Source organism: Myxocyprinus asiaticus, chromosome 44 (assembly GCF_019703515.2).
Source record: "Myxocyprinus asiaticus isolate MX2 ecotype Aquarium Trade chromosome 44, UBuf_Myxa_2, whole genome shotgun sequence".
In the NCBI taxonomy this organism is placed as follows: domain Eukaryota; kingdom Metazoa; phylum Chordata; class Actinopteri; order Cypriniformes; family Catostomidae; genus Myxocyprinus; species Myxocyprinus asiaticus.
Genome location: NC_059387.1, coordinates 34,174,626 through 34,190,396, shown reverse-complemented (window position 1 = coordinate 34,190,396; position 15,771 = coordinate 34,174,626). Strand labels below are relative to the sequence as shown.

Sequence of the window (15,771 nt, the reverse complement as noted above, 5' to 3'; positions counted from 1 at the left end):
AAAGTGTTGAAATCCTCCCAAATTCAAGGGCAACATTTTGGTGGTGCAAGCGAAAAGTCACTATAGGGATTTATCATCGAGAGTGTATTGTCTTGGCAATATCGCTATTTATTTTTTTGTTTTCAGTAATGTACATCTGGAAAGCTCTGGAATGCATCATTGGGGTCCAAAAACATAACATACTGAAAGCTGATTGCATCGTTTGATTTTGCGGATTAGTTGATTTTAGTTTGTAGGACTATTGCTTATTTGTGGTTCTTTGTAGTACTTTAGGTTTCTCACACATGCATGTCAGATGTTGCGTTGAGCCAAATAATATCAAACATGCATTTGTTTCTAGTTTCTTACAATGTTGTCCTTTTTCCATTTTCTCCAGAGTCCGCAGATGGGGACGTTTATCGGCGTGTACCTACCCTGCCTGCAGAATATCCTGGGGGTGATTCTCTTCCTGCGAATGACATGGATTGTGGGGACCGCGGGAATCTTAGAAGTCTTTATCATCGTGTCCATGTGCTGCTCATGTGTAAGTTCAACATACACTGATAACCGCCTACTGCTCATGTCACACTTTAGGACGTTTTTTCAATATCATTTATATTAAAGTAATTAACCAATATTGAATCTTCAAGCAAAAAATCTTGTTTCATTCTTTGACATTTTTAAGTGGGGTTCACACACGGTGCCGTAACCACATACACAAACATGCAGATCTACTTGTAAGTGTGTGTCTTGAGCTAGCGAGACAAATTTGTCCCAGTAGGTGAGCTAAATCTAGAAAAACCTTCCTTTGGGGACATTCTGGGATGTCCTCATTAAGAAAAACGATTCATAAATAAAAATAAATAAATAATACCGTATTTTCCGGAATATAAGCCGCTTTTTTGTTTCATAATCTGAAAGGTCTTGCGACATACTGTATATACATAATTTGTACATAACTGACGCCGGTCAGTCATAGAGACAGTAGAAGCGTTTTAAAGTGTCCAATTCAGAATATTTTGCCTTTACAAAGTACTTTATGCAACCAGTTTAAATGTTCTGTCCATCATAACATTATTGCTCTAACAAACTCTAGACCGCTGACAAATGCAACCCCTCACATGCCCATAAAATGACATTTCATCTTATAGTCAGGTGCGACTTTATTTCCTGAAAATACGGTAATAATTCAGGGTTTGGGTTAGTTTTATATATAAAACCAATAGAAATCTATGTGTGTGAGCAGATCTCTTCAGTCCTGCGGGTTAAGTTTAGTCTCTCGACTGGAGTCACACATGTGTAATCTCTTGTGCTCAGAAGTCTTATAGACAATGAGATCAGCCGTCTAATTCACCTCAGACTGTACTTACAAGAGTCATTAGATGTTTCTGTGATTGTTAGCATCCGAATTGAAGAGTTCCGCTCTTTTCACTCTCTCAGGAAACATCAAGATCTCAGAGCTGCCACATTATATAATGTTTATTAGAAATAAATGACAGAGAGTGTGGTCAAACCTCACAGTGTGGTCACATATTCACCTTGATTCAAAGTCATTATAATATGACTTTCACAACCCATTTTACTTCCATAATGTGTACTGTGAGTTAAACAAGAACGGGGAAAAATATATGGCTGGATTTGATTTTATTCATTGGGAACTGATTGGATCATTAAGTAATGGTCTCTTTTTTGACAGATGGTTGAAGGGAAGGGGTTGAAAAATTAGAGGGCTTGGTGATGCTTGGTGAAAAGGAAAGTCGTTCTTTTTTTTTGGGGGAGGAGGGGATTTTCTCCCCTTTTCTCCCCAATTTGGAATGCCTAATTCCCAATGCGCTCTAAGTCCTCGTGGTGGCGTAGTGACTCAATCCAGGTGGCGGAGGACGAATCTCAGTTGCCTCCACGTCTGAGACTGTCAATCCATGCATCTTATCACGTGGCTTGTTGAGCGCATTGCCACAGAGACATAGGGCGTGTGAAGGCTCATGCTATTCTCCACGGCATCCACACACAACTCACCACGCGCCCCACAGAGAGCGAGAACCACATTATAGCGACCACGAGGAGGTTACCCCATGTGACTCTACCCACCCTAGCAACCGGGACAATTTGGTTGCTTAGGAAGCCTTGCTGGGGTCACTCAGCATGCCCTGGATTCAAACTCATGACTCCAGGTGTGGTAGTCAGTGTCTTTAATCGCTGAGCTACACAGACCCCCAGGAATATCGTTTTTAGAGGCGAAGCAAGTTATTACATTTTAATAAAAGATTATAAAGACACGTGGAATAATAGCATAGAAGAATCGGACCATAAACATGTATTTAACATCAAAGTAGCAGTCAATTTTGATTTCATGCTGATTTTAAGAAAATAAAAAAATAAGTTTCCGTTTCTTAGAAAAATGTTTATAATTTGCATATTATATTATATTATATATTTTTATATGCTGTATATATTAAGACACAATAAGACCATGAACATTAGTAACTGTCAAATTTCATATTGACTTTTAGAGAAGAATATCCACAGCAGTTTTTCAGTCTACACTTCTTTAAAAAACCTTTTATAATTGATATATTATGCATTTTCCATATATTATATTATACGTATATATTAAGACACAATAAGACCATGAATATTAGTAACAGTCAAATTTCATGTTAATTTTAAGGGCAGAATTTACACAACAGTTTTCCTGTGTACTTCTTAAAAAAAAGTTGTATAATTTGTATTCTATATATTTTTATATATTATATATATTCTGAGGCTTCAGACGTGAATTACAGTGCATTATAATTACAGTGGTAATATGACAATATGACTTAAACTCTCACTGATACAACAAATTGATTTTAATATTAATAAGTGAATATATAATTGAATAGTGAAATTAAAATTACACTCAAAAATATTTTTTAGATTTACGCATCATAACAAATTTCCAGAGTAATCTTAAAAAAAAAAAAATGTAATTAAAATATACATAAAATATTTAAAAGTTTATTCATTTAATTTTGTTAAATTCAATTTGATGTAAATTTGTTATGAAAATTGAAATGCGTAAATCTTAAACGGGCTTAAATATAAAAAAATATATATATATATATATATATATATATATATATATATATATATATATATATATAATATAAAATTGTGTTTGTATTGAAAAGTTGTAATGATATTTTAAGAGAAAAAATTACTCGGAAATGATTTTAAACCATTTTTAAACAGTTGTGTATATTCTCAAACATGAGCTAGATCTCTCTTATATTATCAGATTATACATTTATTAGAATCAACATTCAGAAACAGCATAAAAATCTGCAATGGTTAAAAATAAAGAGGAAATAAAAACATTTAGTGTTTGTATTTGGCTATTAAAAATGACTCAGTCACCTTCATTCAAACAGCTTTATTTCAACCGTTAAGCCTGCTGCAGGTAAAGGAGCTGTAATTGGCTTTAGTCCAGTAGCTTTTCAGAGTACAGAGCGAGAGACGCAGGGATTTACTGTGGACGGTAAGCTCAAGGACACTCAAACACAGCGGCCGTGTTACATAACGCCAGATGTAGATTAAAAGAATCAAATGTTCCTGGAAACAAAAAGTAGAACAGTGTTACAGTCGATCTGTATTCGATGTTGGCATCTGGTTAATGTTAATCAATAATCAAATAACTATTCAGGCATTATTTTAGACTACTGTCGTAGATAATGCAGCCTAAAGCAGGGCTCAGTGCTAAGGATTGTTTCTACTGGCCCAGTCGGGCCAGTGCTCCAGATTTTTACTTGCCCTGCCAAACGTTTCACTGGCCCCAACACAAAAATTAAAAACAGCTGTTTTTACCATTATGGCTTTTGTCCTGTGGTATCTGCACTATGGGAAAAAGGCAGGCCAGCGGAGGCAGTGTGATGCTCTGGGCGATGTTCTACTGGGACACCTTGGGTCCTGACATTCATGTGTATGTTACTTTGACACGTATCACCTACCTAAAGATTGTTACAGACCACGTACACCCCTTCATGACAACGGTATTCCCTGATGGCAGTGGCCTCTTTCAGCAGGATAATGCATCCTGCCACACTGCAAACATTTTTCAGGAATGGTTTGAGGAACATGACAAAGAGTTCAAGGTGTTGACTTGGCCTCCAAATTCCCCAGATCTCAATCTGATCGAGCATCTATGGGATGTGCTGCACCAACAAGTCCAATCTATGGAGGCCCCACCTCGCAACTTACAGGACTTAAAGGATCTGCTGCTAACGTCTTGGTGCCAAAAACATTTGTTACACAGAGTTATTGGCTGAATGTTATAAACATATGAATCCCTGAGAGAGGAGACTTGCAGCTAAATTGGTTGTGACTTGTAATATACAGTAGGTAGATATTAGGCCTAATTTGTGAATTAAGAGTGTGGATATAAACATGAACTTAGACAACCCAAACAAGACCAAAACTGACTGATACACAAAGCACATAATGAAAATGCCTGTATAGTCCAGAAAAGAAACATGCAACAGGCGTGTTATGAGGATGATATGAAGCAGACTGATTTAAATGTCATCTTCGAGCTGAACAGCTATTCTAATAATAATAACCCTCGTGATTTTGCTTTGTGTCATATCAAATGCCATTATCATGTCAAATTAATGTTTACCCTTTGAAACATTACCTAATTAAATTTATACTTACATTTTGGATTTTGGATACTGAGCAGCTCATGATTTCCAGCATGTGGACTGTATAACCGGAGTTTAACGAAGTTCATTATGTTTCATTCATCTCTAAAGATGAAATAATGAGAGAAAATGCGATTTTCTTTACTGTGGGAACAACACTTGCGCTCTGTCCATTTACGAGAGCGCATGCACGTTAAACAGCGCCTAAAGAGAGGACGATGAGAGAGATGGATTTAGTCCAACAGAAATAAACTGCTGATATCTCGTGTTCCAGTGTGGAATACAAATTTTCACCAACACGTTAAAAAAAATTAATAACTTGGAATTCTGCACACTGCGAATACGGAATGTGCGGGGAATGGGGATAATTAAAATGTTGCGCAAGATGTGCAACCCCCTTTCCGAAATTCATGAAGTGGGTTTTTTTTTCCTGCAATGTTCTACACATTGGTAATTGCTGCTGCTAAGACACGGAAAGAGCGAGGACAGTTCTAGGAGAGCACGCTCACGCGATCCAATATATCGTGCGTGTTTGCAAGCTAAATATAATCATGCACACACGTCTCTGAGTGCGTGGTTAGAAGACTTTATTTGCTTTGTGTCATTTTTGTGCTCTCTCGTTTGTTGTCTGCTTGCTCTAATGTTATAAATGCAGCACTGTCCCGATCGGGCAAGTGACAGTTCTAGTAACTTGCCCGAATCTCTCTCACACTGGCCCTGGGCCATCGGGCGGTCCTTATTGTTGAGCTCTGCTAAAGTAAATGCTGTTAATTTTAATGTAATAAAAGTATAGCAATATTAGCAAATAACATACTCGACAATCCATTGCCAACTCATGCTGAAGTTTGGCTCTGTTCTGCTGTGGAACACCCCCTTTTCATGATCCAATTATTACTACATTTATTTATTTATTTATTCTCCCCTTTTCTCCCCAATTTGGAATGCCCAATTCCCAATGCGCTCTAAGTCCTCATGGTGGCGTAGTGATTCGCCTCAATCCAGGTGGTGGAGGACGAATCTCAGTTGCCTTCGCGTCTGAGACCGTCAATCCGCGCATCTTATCACGTGGCTTGTTGAGCGCGTTACCATGGAGACCTAGCACATGTGGAGGCTTCACGCTATTCTCCACAGCATCCACGCACAACTCACCACGCGCCCCACCGAGAGCGAGAACCACATTATAGCGACCACGAGGAGGTTACCCCATGTGACTCTACCCTCCCTAGCAACTGGGCCAATTTGGTTGCTTAGGAGACCTGGCTGGAGTCACTCAGCACACCCTGGATTGGTAGTCAGTGTCTTTACTCGCTGAGCTACCCAGGCACCCCCTACATTTAATTTCTTGTTGACTATTTACATTTCACTTCCTAATATATCACATTATGGAAGTAAAATGAGTTATGAAAGCTGTTTCATGTTGACTTTAAATATGATACTTTGTGGGGCCTGGGTAGCTCAGTGGTAAAATACTCTGGCTACCACCCCTGGAGTTCGCTAGTTCACTAGTTCGAATCCAAAGGGCGTGCTGAGTGACTCCAGCCAGGTCTCCTAAGCAACCAAATTGGCCCGGTTGCTAGGGAGGGTAGAGTCACATGGGGTAACCTCCTCGTGGTCGCTATAATGTGGTTTGTTCTCGGTGGGGCGCATGGTGAATTGAGCGTGGTTGCCGCGGTGGATGGCGTGAAGCCTCCACACGCGCTATGTCTCCGTGGCAACGCGCTCAACAAGCCACGTGATAAGATGCGCGGGTTGAATGTCTCAGACGCGGAGGCAACTGAAATTCGTCCTCCGCCACCCAGATTGAGGCGAATCACTACGCCACCACGAGGACTTAGAACGCATTGGGAATTGGGCATTCCAAATTGGGAGAAAAAGGGGAAAAATCCCCCCCAAAAAAACAAAAAAACAAATACGATACTTTGTAAAATTATGAATTTAAATGTGATGTTGATGGTTTAAGATTTTCTTTATATAAAGAATTTTCTTTCTATATAAATGTAACGTTCAACGTTCATTCATTCTTTTACATTTTCTAATTATAAACGTGTTTTTATTTTCAGACAATGTTGACGGCTATATCTATGAGTGCCATTGCAACAAACGGTGTTGTTCCAGGTAAGACATTTTCATTTTAAGTTTAATGCGCTCAACCTTTATTTAAACAGGAATCCCATTATGCTCTTCAGAAAACCAAGTTAAACCTCATACATGTCATGTTTACAATTTGATGTTGTTCTTTCCTCAGCTGGAGGTTCTTACTACATGATCTCCAGGTCTTTGGGCCCAGAGTTTGGAGGTGCTGTGGGTCTGTGTTTCTATCTGGGTACCACATTCGCTGGGGCAATGTACATCCTCGGTACTATCGAGATTCTCTTGGTGAGTGTTGTGTGTAGAGTTATACGTTACAGTCAGATTGGGTCCAGAAAATCCAAAGAGAAGAGTTTTTATATATAAAAAAAAAAATGTTTAAATTGAGAATTATTCCTTATGTGTAACAGGGCTGTGTGAGATATTAAATATTCAAATTTTTTTCACAATGATTGTACAGATGAAATATAACATTAGATAAAGCGATCATTTAAATGCTCTTTTTGGGGGGGAAAGCCTAAATTATTTTTAACTTGATTTTTCTCTTCTTTTTTTCTTTAATTCATCATCAAAAAAGGCTAAAATATAATGAGAATTTTATTTTATTTTTTTTTATTACCCGGCCCTAGTTTGTACGCTAATATAATACGTGTAATATATGCAATATTTGCATTTTGTATACTTTCAAAACATTCCTGAGAACATCTTTCAGTCTGTTATAGCTCTTACAACTCTTTATACTATTGTACCAAATAATGTCAATGTCTTGATTCTGTACCGCAGACATACATCGTGCCCAGCGCTGCCATCTTTAAAGCAGAAGAGAAGGAGTATGAAGCGGAGGCCATGCTCAATAACATGCGTGTTTACGGGACGTGCTGTCTCACACTAATGGCTCTGGTGGTGTTTGTGGGCGTGAAATACGTGAACAAGCTTGCGCTGGTCTTCCTCGCCTGCGTCGTGCTTTCCATCTTCGCCATCTACGCTGGTGTCATCAAAACCATCTTTGAACCTCCAGTTTTTCCGTAAGTCTGAGAGAATTTGACAAACAAGCATGTGTAAGCTAAATGTTTCAGTGGCATTAATAAAATACAATAACAGTCAAAAGTTTAGACACTCATCCTTCTGTAGCATGACTATATTTTTACATTTTACATTAATTATAGAGTCATCAAAACTATTAAATAGGGGGCCTGGGTAGCCCAGCGAGTATTGACGCTGACTGTCACCCCTGGAGTTTGAATCCAGGGTGTGCTGAGTGACTCCAGCCAGGTCTCCTATGCAACCAAATTGGCCCGGTTGCTAGGGAGGGTAGAGTCACATGGGGTAACCTCCTCATGGTCGCGATTAGTGGTTCTCGCTCACAGTGGGGCGTGTGGTAAGTTGTGCGTGGATCGCGGAGAGTAGCATGAGCCTCCACATGCTGTGAGTCTCCGCGGTGTCATGCACAACGAGTCACGTGATAAGATGCATGGATTGACATCTCAGAAGCAGAGGCAACTAAGACTTGTCCTCCACCACCCGGATTGAGGTGGGTAACCGTGCCACCACGAGGACCTACTAAGTAGTGGGAATTGGGCATTCCAAATTGGGAGAAAAGGGGATAAAAAAATAACTAAATGAAATAACAAAAATGGATGGATGAAAATCATGTAGTGACTGAAACATGTAAAATAAATGTTATATTTTAGATTATTCACATAATAGTATAAAGAAATTCAAACAAAGATTGAAATTATAACTCTCTCGTATTTTAAATTCTTTTAAAACACTCTGTTTTGTCCTCTTTAGGGTCTGTTTGTTGGGCAATCGCACCCTCCAGAACCACGACTTTGACAAGTGCATGAAGACAGATATAATTGACAACGTGACAGTCACCACAAAGCTCTGGTCACTCTTCTGTAAAGGTCCGGAGCTCAATGCCAGCTGCAACGAATACTTCACGCTCAATAATGTCACAGAGATACAGGGCATTCCTGGCCTTACCAGTGGAGTTATTTCAGGTGAGATGATCAAAGCTACTTGAGCCCTCATTTCTTGTTCTGCATAATTTTACTGCTTTCAAAAGTATCATAAATTGTCATGCAGCTCATGCATCCTATTTCAAGTCATCTGAAGGCATACGGTTTTTAGCAAGTTGTTTTTAGTGCTAAACAAAGTTTACATTTGCATTTATGCATTTGGCAGATGCTTTTATCCAAAGCAACTTACAGTGCCCTTATTACAGGGACAATCCCCCAGAGCAACCTGAAGTTAAATGCCTTGCTCAAGGACACAATGGTGGTGGCTGTGGGGATTGAACCAACAACCTTTTGCTTATCAGTTCAGTGCTTTAGTCCACTACACCACCACCACTCCAAGTTCTTGTGTGGACACACATGCCACTATAAAACGAGCTTCTCTCATGAACGTGCAACATTCAAGTTTTTTGCTGAAAAATGAGTTTTGAAAAACGACCAGGGGTGTGTTTCCCGAAAGCATCGTTAGCCAACTATGGTCGCAAGTTCCATCGTTACCAACATAGTTGAACGATCTGGTGTTTCCCGAAAAACGTACAGCTCTTTACCTGTGGTTGGAAACATAGTTCCTTGTTAGTTTGCTGTGGGGACATTATTTGACTTCGCTGAGGCTTCTACGTATATCTTTCATTTTGTCAACACTTTACCACATTTACATGCATTTAAGAAAATTACTTATTGGGTTATAGGGTTTTGCAGAAAGTGGTGTTCTGTCACGTAAATGTGAACACAGCCGTTTAAGGTAATAAAGGTTGTTAAGAGAAAGCGCTTAATCACACACGGTTTCTGTCAGAGAACACGACTTTTATGTGTTTATGTTAATGCACATACCAATACATGTTGCTGAAAAAATTAAACGTGTGCTTTGATTCTGAATGAAACTGCTGCATCACACATTTCTTTGCCTAACAACTATGCTAAATATACATGCACGGCTAATCCAGATACAAGGAAAACATTATTAGAGGTAAAAAGTACTTTTCTCATCTGTTTCCAAGTCTTCACTGAATTATTGTTAGTTATGATGCATTAATACAGATTTGAAGCTGGCGAGTTTTGACTCTGATGCAGATCTGTAAATAAAATTATACTTAACTGTTAATTAACTGCTTGTTATGATTTCTATGCTGATAAACCACACAGGAAAAAAAAATAATTGCTTATTTTCGCTTATTTTGTTCAGGCAAGTGGCTTATTTTGGGCTTGTTTTTCCAGACCAGGTCCCTTTTTTTTCTTGAGAGATCTGGTAACACTGCAACTGGTATATAACCCACCCTTAGCACAGAGTACTGTCAATTAAAAAGAAGAAATGTTATTAACAGTTCTTTAATTTCATTCTAACCGGTTACCAATTGGAAAGAATGCAGCGGAACGCTGGAAACGGAGCAAAAAAATACAGCTTCTGCTCAGGATGAACCAAAATGAAAAAAGCATTTCGCTTTTAGTCCCTGGTTCTAAGAAAAAATATATATATTTGAGAACTTTAATTTTCTGAATTTAATTTGCTTGCCTGCTCAAGTTTCTGTAATATTCTGCTCACTAGATGTGGCTCAGGTCCATCTAGCTGTGTGTCATGATCTGTAGTGTTGATGTTGTTTGATTTTCACAGAGAACATGTGGGGAAGCTACGGCCCCGCTGGGATGCTGGTGGAGAAGCCCGTGCCGTCAGTGGCGGCTGCCGACAGCTCACAGGACATGTACATGCCATATGTCGTCAATGACATCACCACATTCTTCACACTACTGGTGGGAATCTACTTCCCCTCCGTCACCGGTGCGAGAACATACCTAACCTCTCATTGCATCACAATTTTACATTCATTACATTAACAATTCAATTATTTATTTATTTTTCTTTTTACGAAGAATCCTGCAGTTGCGCAACTGTGCATTGAGATTTTTGGCAGTTGCGTTTTGCTCTCTTATCAGCATCCCACAGCATATGTAATGCATTTTAAAACGCTGTATCAGGACAGGAGTTCAATTTGGAAAAGCTTGTCTTGAGATCACAGCGCTCTTCTATTTTGAACAGTCATTATTGCAGCACTGAGCTCAGACACACGCAGTTACCGCGGTGAGGAAGAGTTTGATCCACCAATGCTGCTTCATAACCAAGTTCAACCAAATACAGCTACTATCTAGCAACGTTATTACCATACACTGTTATAATGAAGGGATGGGCATTTTGAGTTATTTTGTAATCAAGCACTCCAACACAGTAATCGATTACTTGAAATGTAGAATTTAAGTTCAACTTTCATGTATAAACAACTACATCTAGATTCTATTGTACATGTAATTGTACATTCATAATGCAAAAGCATTTGCAGCTTAGCTGCTTACTAAGAAAACAATGCAAAAAAGTGCATTAATTACATAAACAATGTTAGAAATAAAGCAAGTCTTATATTCTCACTTTCACCTCTGATCCTCTGCTGTTCTGTTGAAACTAAACTAGTTTGATCTGGTCATGAGCTTGAGTCTTATCTTTCTCTTTCAGATAGGGATTAAATATTGAGCTCTGCAGGGCCTCATGTGAACACTCTGTAAACACAGTGATAGTGTTTCATAGTGCACTGCATTATCAGGACACAACCTTTGTGTAAAAACATGGATCGAACTCCTGGAAGAGCCCCTCATATAGTCTGCATATATTTACTGGCAAATATTTGCCTTTGGCGTACACCAGGAGTCCAAGTCTTGCATTATTGTCATAATTCTCATAAAAGTGGTTCCTTTGAGTTTTTCTGATCTCAGTGAAATTTGTAGAGATTAAATGATTATTCACTCTGAGATGAGGTTTATTAAAAACAATTTTCCTCCCCTGTTATGCAGGTATCATGGCTGGATCCAACAGATCTGGAGATCTGAGAGACGCTCAGCGGTCCATTCCCATCGGAACCATTCTCGCCATAGCAACCACCACCATCATCTGTATCCTTCCTGAAGATACGTTAAATCCATCATCCCATTTAATGCACTTCAAATGTAATAAGTTTAATGCAATGAAACGTTTTCTTAAAAAGGAAACAAGGCCAATGCAAAATTACGTAACGTTAATCGCTATGTCTTGTTGAGAGAAAGTGTTATGAGAGATTGTGTTTGTCTTTCATCCTCAGAGTACGAATATTTTCTTTAACGTGTAACTCAGATCTTTCCTGCGTCGTGTTGTTTGGCGCCTGCATCGAGGGTGTGGTGCTCCGAGACAAGTGAGCGCTGTTTAATGTGTTTATTTCTAATTGTCCACTCATAATCTAGGGAATCTATTTTAAAAAACACCCAGTTTATATGGAAAGACTGTTTACAGGCATTTCAATGCAACAGGTTCTGTACAGCAGTCAAAGGACTCACTGTATGAAATATATCTCAAGAGTCGTCTTGTGTTAAAGTTGTGATAATATCTGATAAATGTGTGGCAAACCTGAACATGTTGGGTAGGGCCTAAAGAATACACATATGTCTGTTTTAAAACCCAGTGCACTTCCAATGCTAAGGCTGTTCCAAAAGGCTTTGAAATATCTTTGTGGATTTTGCAGATACAGATAACTAAGGTGGTGGAAAAAGCCGAAAACCCATTAATCAGCCGATTAGTTTATGAAATAAATTTATAAAATGTAAAAAAAATACTGTGATGGGCACCGAGAGGTAGTTTATTGTTCAACAAAAAACAAAACACACCGAGGACTCTTATTTTGAAATGACGGAGACAATGTGACAATGCTCTATATTTAAGTATTTACCAAATTAAGCTTTTTATTGCCTATGTATTCACCAGATGAATGGTTTTGTGTATATATATATATATATTAGTATATGTGATGTATAAACGATGTATGTGTTGATAGGGCACGTTTGCATATAGTCACATTTTTCTTTGCATGCCCTCGCTTCAATTTAGAACACTTGATTATTTCATAAAACTAGCAAAATATGCATTGAAGTTAGGATAAAAATATGGATGAATATTGTCAATGATGAAAGATTAGATGCAGCAAATCCCCACGAGATGTCAATGAATGAATTATTTCCCCTATAGAGGCCGCTGTTATTCTTTATAATCAAGCCGTTCTAACCGTAGAATCCTCTAGCAGCGGCCACAGAGGAACACAGAGAAATAAAAACAAAAATTATCGGAAGCTATCAGCACAGATTATAGCAGATAACTGATAACTGTTACAAAAAGCAACTATCAGCGCCGATTAATTGGTAAAACCGATATATCGGTCTACCTCTATTGTGAAGTGTTATAAAGTAGTGGTAGATCGAAATAACGGTTTTACAGATGAATCGGTGCCGATAGTTGCTTTTTGGAACTACCAGTTATCTGCAAAAATCTGTGCCAATAGTTTACGAAAGTTTTTCAGCATTTTGTCATTTCATAATAGTCCCAGTGTGTTTCGGGGCACCAAATCTTAATTTTTCCGGTTATTTTGGGGATTTTGGTTGAACAAGACTCTTTGTCTGTGCCTGTCATCGTAAGGAAAGTATACAAATTTTTATTTACGTTCTATGAATCAATTAAAAAAACTAGCGGCCGATTGATCGGTTATCGGCCTTTCCCACCACCTTAGTTATCAGTATCGCAAAATCCACTATCGGTCAACCTCTATTATAAAGTGCTCACTTATGAGGTTTCATTTCAGTTAGGATAGTTCCTTAAAAAGTAGATGCCTATGTAGACAGTAGACAGCAAGACGACTCGCTTGGTTTTGGAATGAAGCCAGCCAGTATGTTTGTTTGCGGCAGAGTCAGTGCCAGGATGAAATACGTCGGGGGGATTTACAGAAATAACGGCCACATTTTTAGATGTTGGTGGCAGCCGTAGTGCCAACATGGGATGATGGCACTGGTAATGGCGACATGCATCAGCGGTTGTGTAGTGTGCTGGTTTTAGTCTTGTTTTGTTTTTGTTTTATCGTCACTACTGATTTTCTTCAACTACTTTGAGGGTAAGCAGAAGCAACAATGACTCACCTTAATTCGACAAGCTTCTTTCTCCTTTTTATGGTTGTATGCCACATTTTGAGTGTACTTTGTGAGTACCGGGAGCCTCTCCAGTATAGCCGTGAGTTCCTCCTGCTACTGCGCAACTCCGGTGTGGGTATCGTGGACTCCTCGGCAGCATTCTCCATGGAGATCATCCAGCAGGATCCTTCTGAGGGGAACCGGAGCTGGGCATCCAAGTCAACGGGTATGAGATAAAGGGGGAGATGTGGCGGCATGCACCAGAGGCTTAAGAGACAGGGCCACCAGCGGATACCCCTTCCCACAGTCATCCTGGCTAATGTTCAATCACTCCGTAACAAAGTTGACGAGCTTCGGGCAAATGTCAAGTTCCTGACGGAGTATGACAGTGCTTGTCTTCTTGTCTCAAAGAACATGTCTCAAAGAACAAGATCCTTATTCAGATCTGGAAAATGATGGTTTCGGGGTACCTTTTCGCCTGGACAGAGACTCCACAGTGACCGGTAAATCACTCGGTGGAGGCTTGTGTCAACGAAAATTGGTGTAAAATGGTGGTCGTTAGGGAGACATTATGCACACCTGACAGTGAACTCTTGTCTGTATCCCTACGACCCTTTTTATTTACCAAGGGAGTTTCCAGAGTTATTTGTTACGCTTGTGTATATTCACCCGAAGGTTAATGTTGATATTGCTACTCGGGCTATTGTTAAAACAGTGCAACGGCTTCAAGGGATCGTGCTGGACACACCGAACCTTGTTATGGGTGATTTTAATCACTGTAAACCAGGAAAGTGTAACTTTTACCAGTATGTGACATGTTGGACATGACGTACTAAATGTCTGGACCTTTGTTGTGGATCTGTCAAAGGAGCTTATAAATCCCACTTGGTATGTCTGACCACATTGTTGTGTATTTGGTTCCATACTAATTTAATTTTTTTTTATTTATTTTTTTTATTTATTTATTACACATTATACATTTGCACATATACAGTGAAATTCTTTTTTTTCACATATCCCAGCTAAGCTGGGGTCAGAGTGCAGGGTCAGCCATGATACGGCGCCCCTGGAGCAGATTGGGTCAAGGGCCTTGCTCAAGGGCCCAACAGAGGCATCTTGGCAGTACTGGGGCTTGAACCCCTTACCTTCTGATCAGTAACCCAGAGCCTTAACCGCTGAGCCACCACTGCCCCACTGTGCACTATAAACCGGTCCTGAAGAGAAACGAGCCGGAACGACGATTAGTTCTGGTCTGGTCGGAGGAGTCTACTGAATGTCTCAAAGACTGTTATAGTTGCACAGACTGGGACATATTTAAAAATGTCAGCGGTGATTTGGATGAACTTACAGAAACTATGTAAGCATATATCACTTTTTATGAGGATTTGGTCACCCCCTGGAAATCAATTTCCATTTATCCAAATAATAAACCATGGGTCTCCAAATCCATAGAACACACAATTATACAGAGAAATATTGGTTTTAACAAAGTGGATGTGACTCAGTTTGAGTAATTACAGAAACAAGTAAAAAAAAAAAAAAACTTAGTGTAAAATCAAAGATGGGGATGCAGTCTTAAAAATGTCAAATTTCCCTTGATGGCAAGCTTAACCTTGATCTTTCTAATGAACTAACCATTTTTAATAATAGTTTTAATGTTCATGATTTCAGTGAGGAACTGTCAGTTTTCAAAAATGCTGTTCCTGAACAGAATATTGTACATGTTGATAAGGGCAAGGTCCTGAAACTTTTCCGGGGTGTAAAAGAAAGAAAAGTCCTGGTCCTGATGGTATTGGAGGTCGTATACAGTTTTTTTTTTTTTTTTTTACCCCAATTTGGAATGCCCAATTCCCAATGTGCTTTTAAGTCCTCGTGGTGGCGTAGTGACTCGCCTCAATCCGGGTGGTGGAGGGCGAATCTCAGATGCCTCTGCGTCTGAGACCGTCAATCCGTGCATCTTATCACGTGGCTTGTTGAGAGCGTTACCGTGGAGACGTAGCACGTGTGGAAGCTTCGCTATTCTCCGCGGCATCCACGCACAACTC

The 15,771-nt window shown here is 39.3% G+C and overlaps 1 protein-coding gene across 9 annotated transcripts in view; it reads left to right on the top strand.

Moving 5' to 3' along the window:
* LOC127434804 (solute carrier family 12 member 7-like) overlaps nt 1-15,771 on the top strand; it is an 88,860-nt gene that overhangs the window by 46,692 nt on the left and 26,397 nt on the right. For all 9 annotated transcript variants that reach the window (XR_007896096.1, XM_051687798.1, XM_051687791.1 and 6 more), the window contains exons 4-11: nt 377-523; nt 6,716-6,770; nt 6,901-7,031; nt 7,527-7,768; nt 8,535-8,746; nt 10,371-10,535; nt 11,597-11,695; nt 11,913-11,970. Coding sequence is in view for 8 of the 9 variants with exons in the window: in XM_051687798.1 (XP_051543758.1) it covers nt 377-523; nt 6,716-6,770; nt 6,901-7,031; nt 7,527-7,768; nt 8,535-8,746; nt 10,371-10,535; nt 11,597-11,695; nt 11,913-11,970 (1,109 nt within the window). In the remaining variant the exon portion in view is untranslated. The remainder of the gene's footprint in view (nt 1-376; nt 524-6,715; nt 6,771-6,900; nt 7,032-7,526; nt 7,769-8,534; nt 8,747-10,370; nt 10,536-11,596; nt 11,696-11,912; nt 11,971-15,771) is intronic.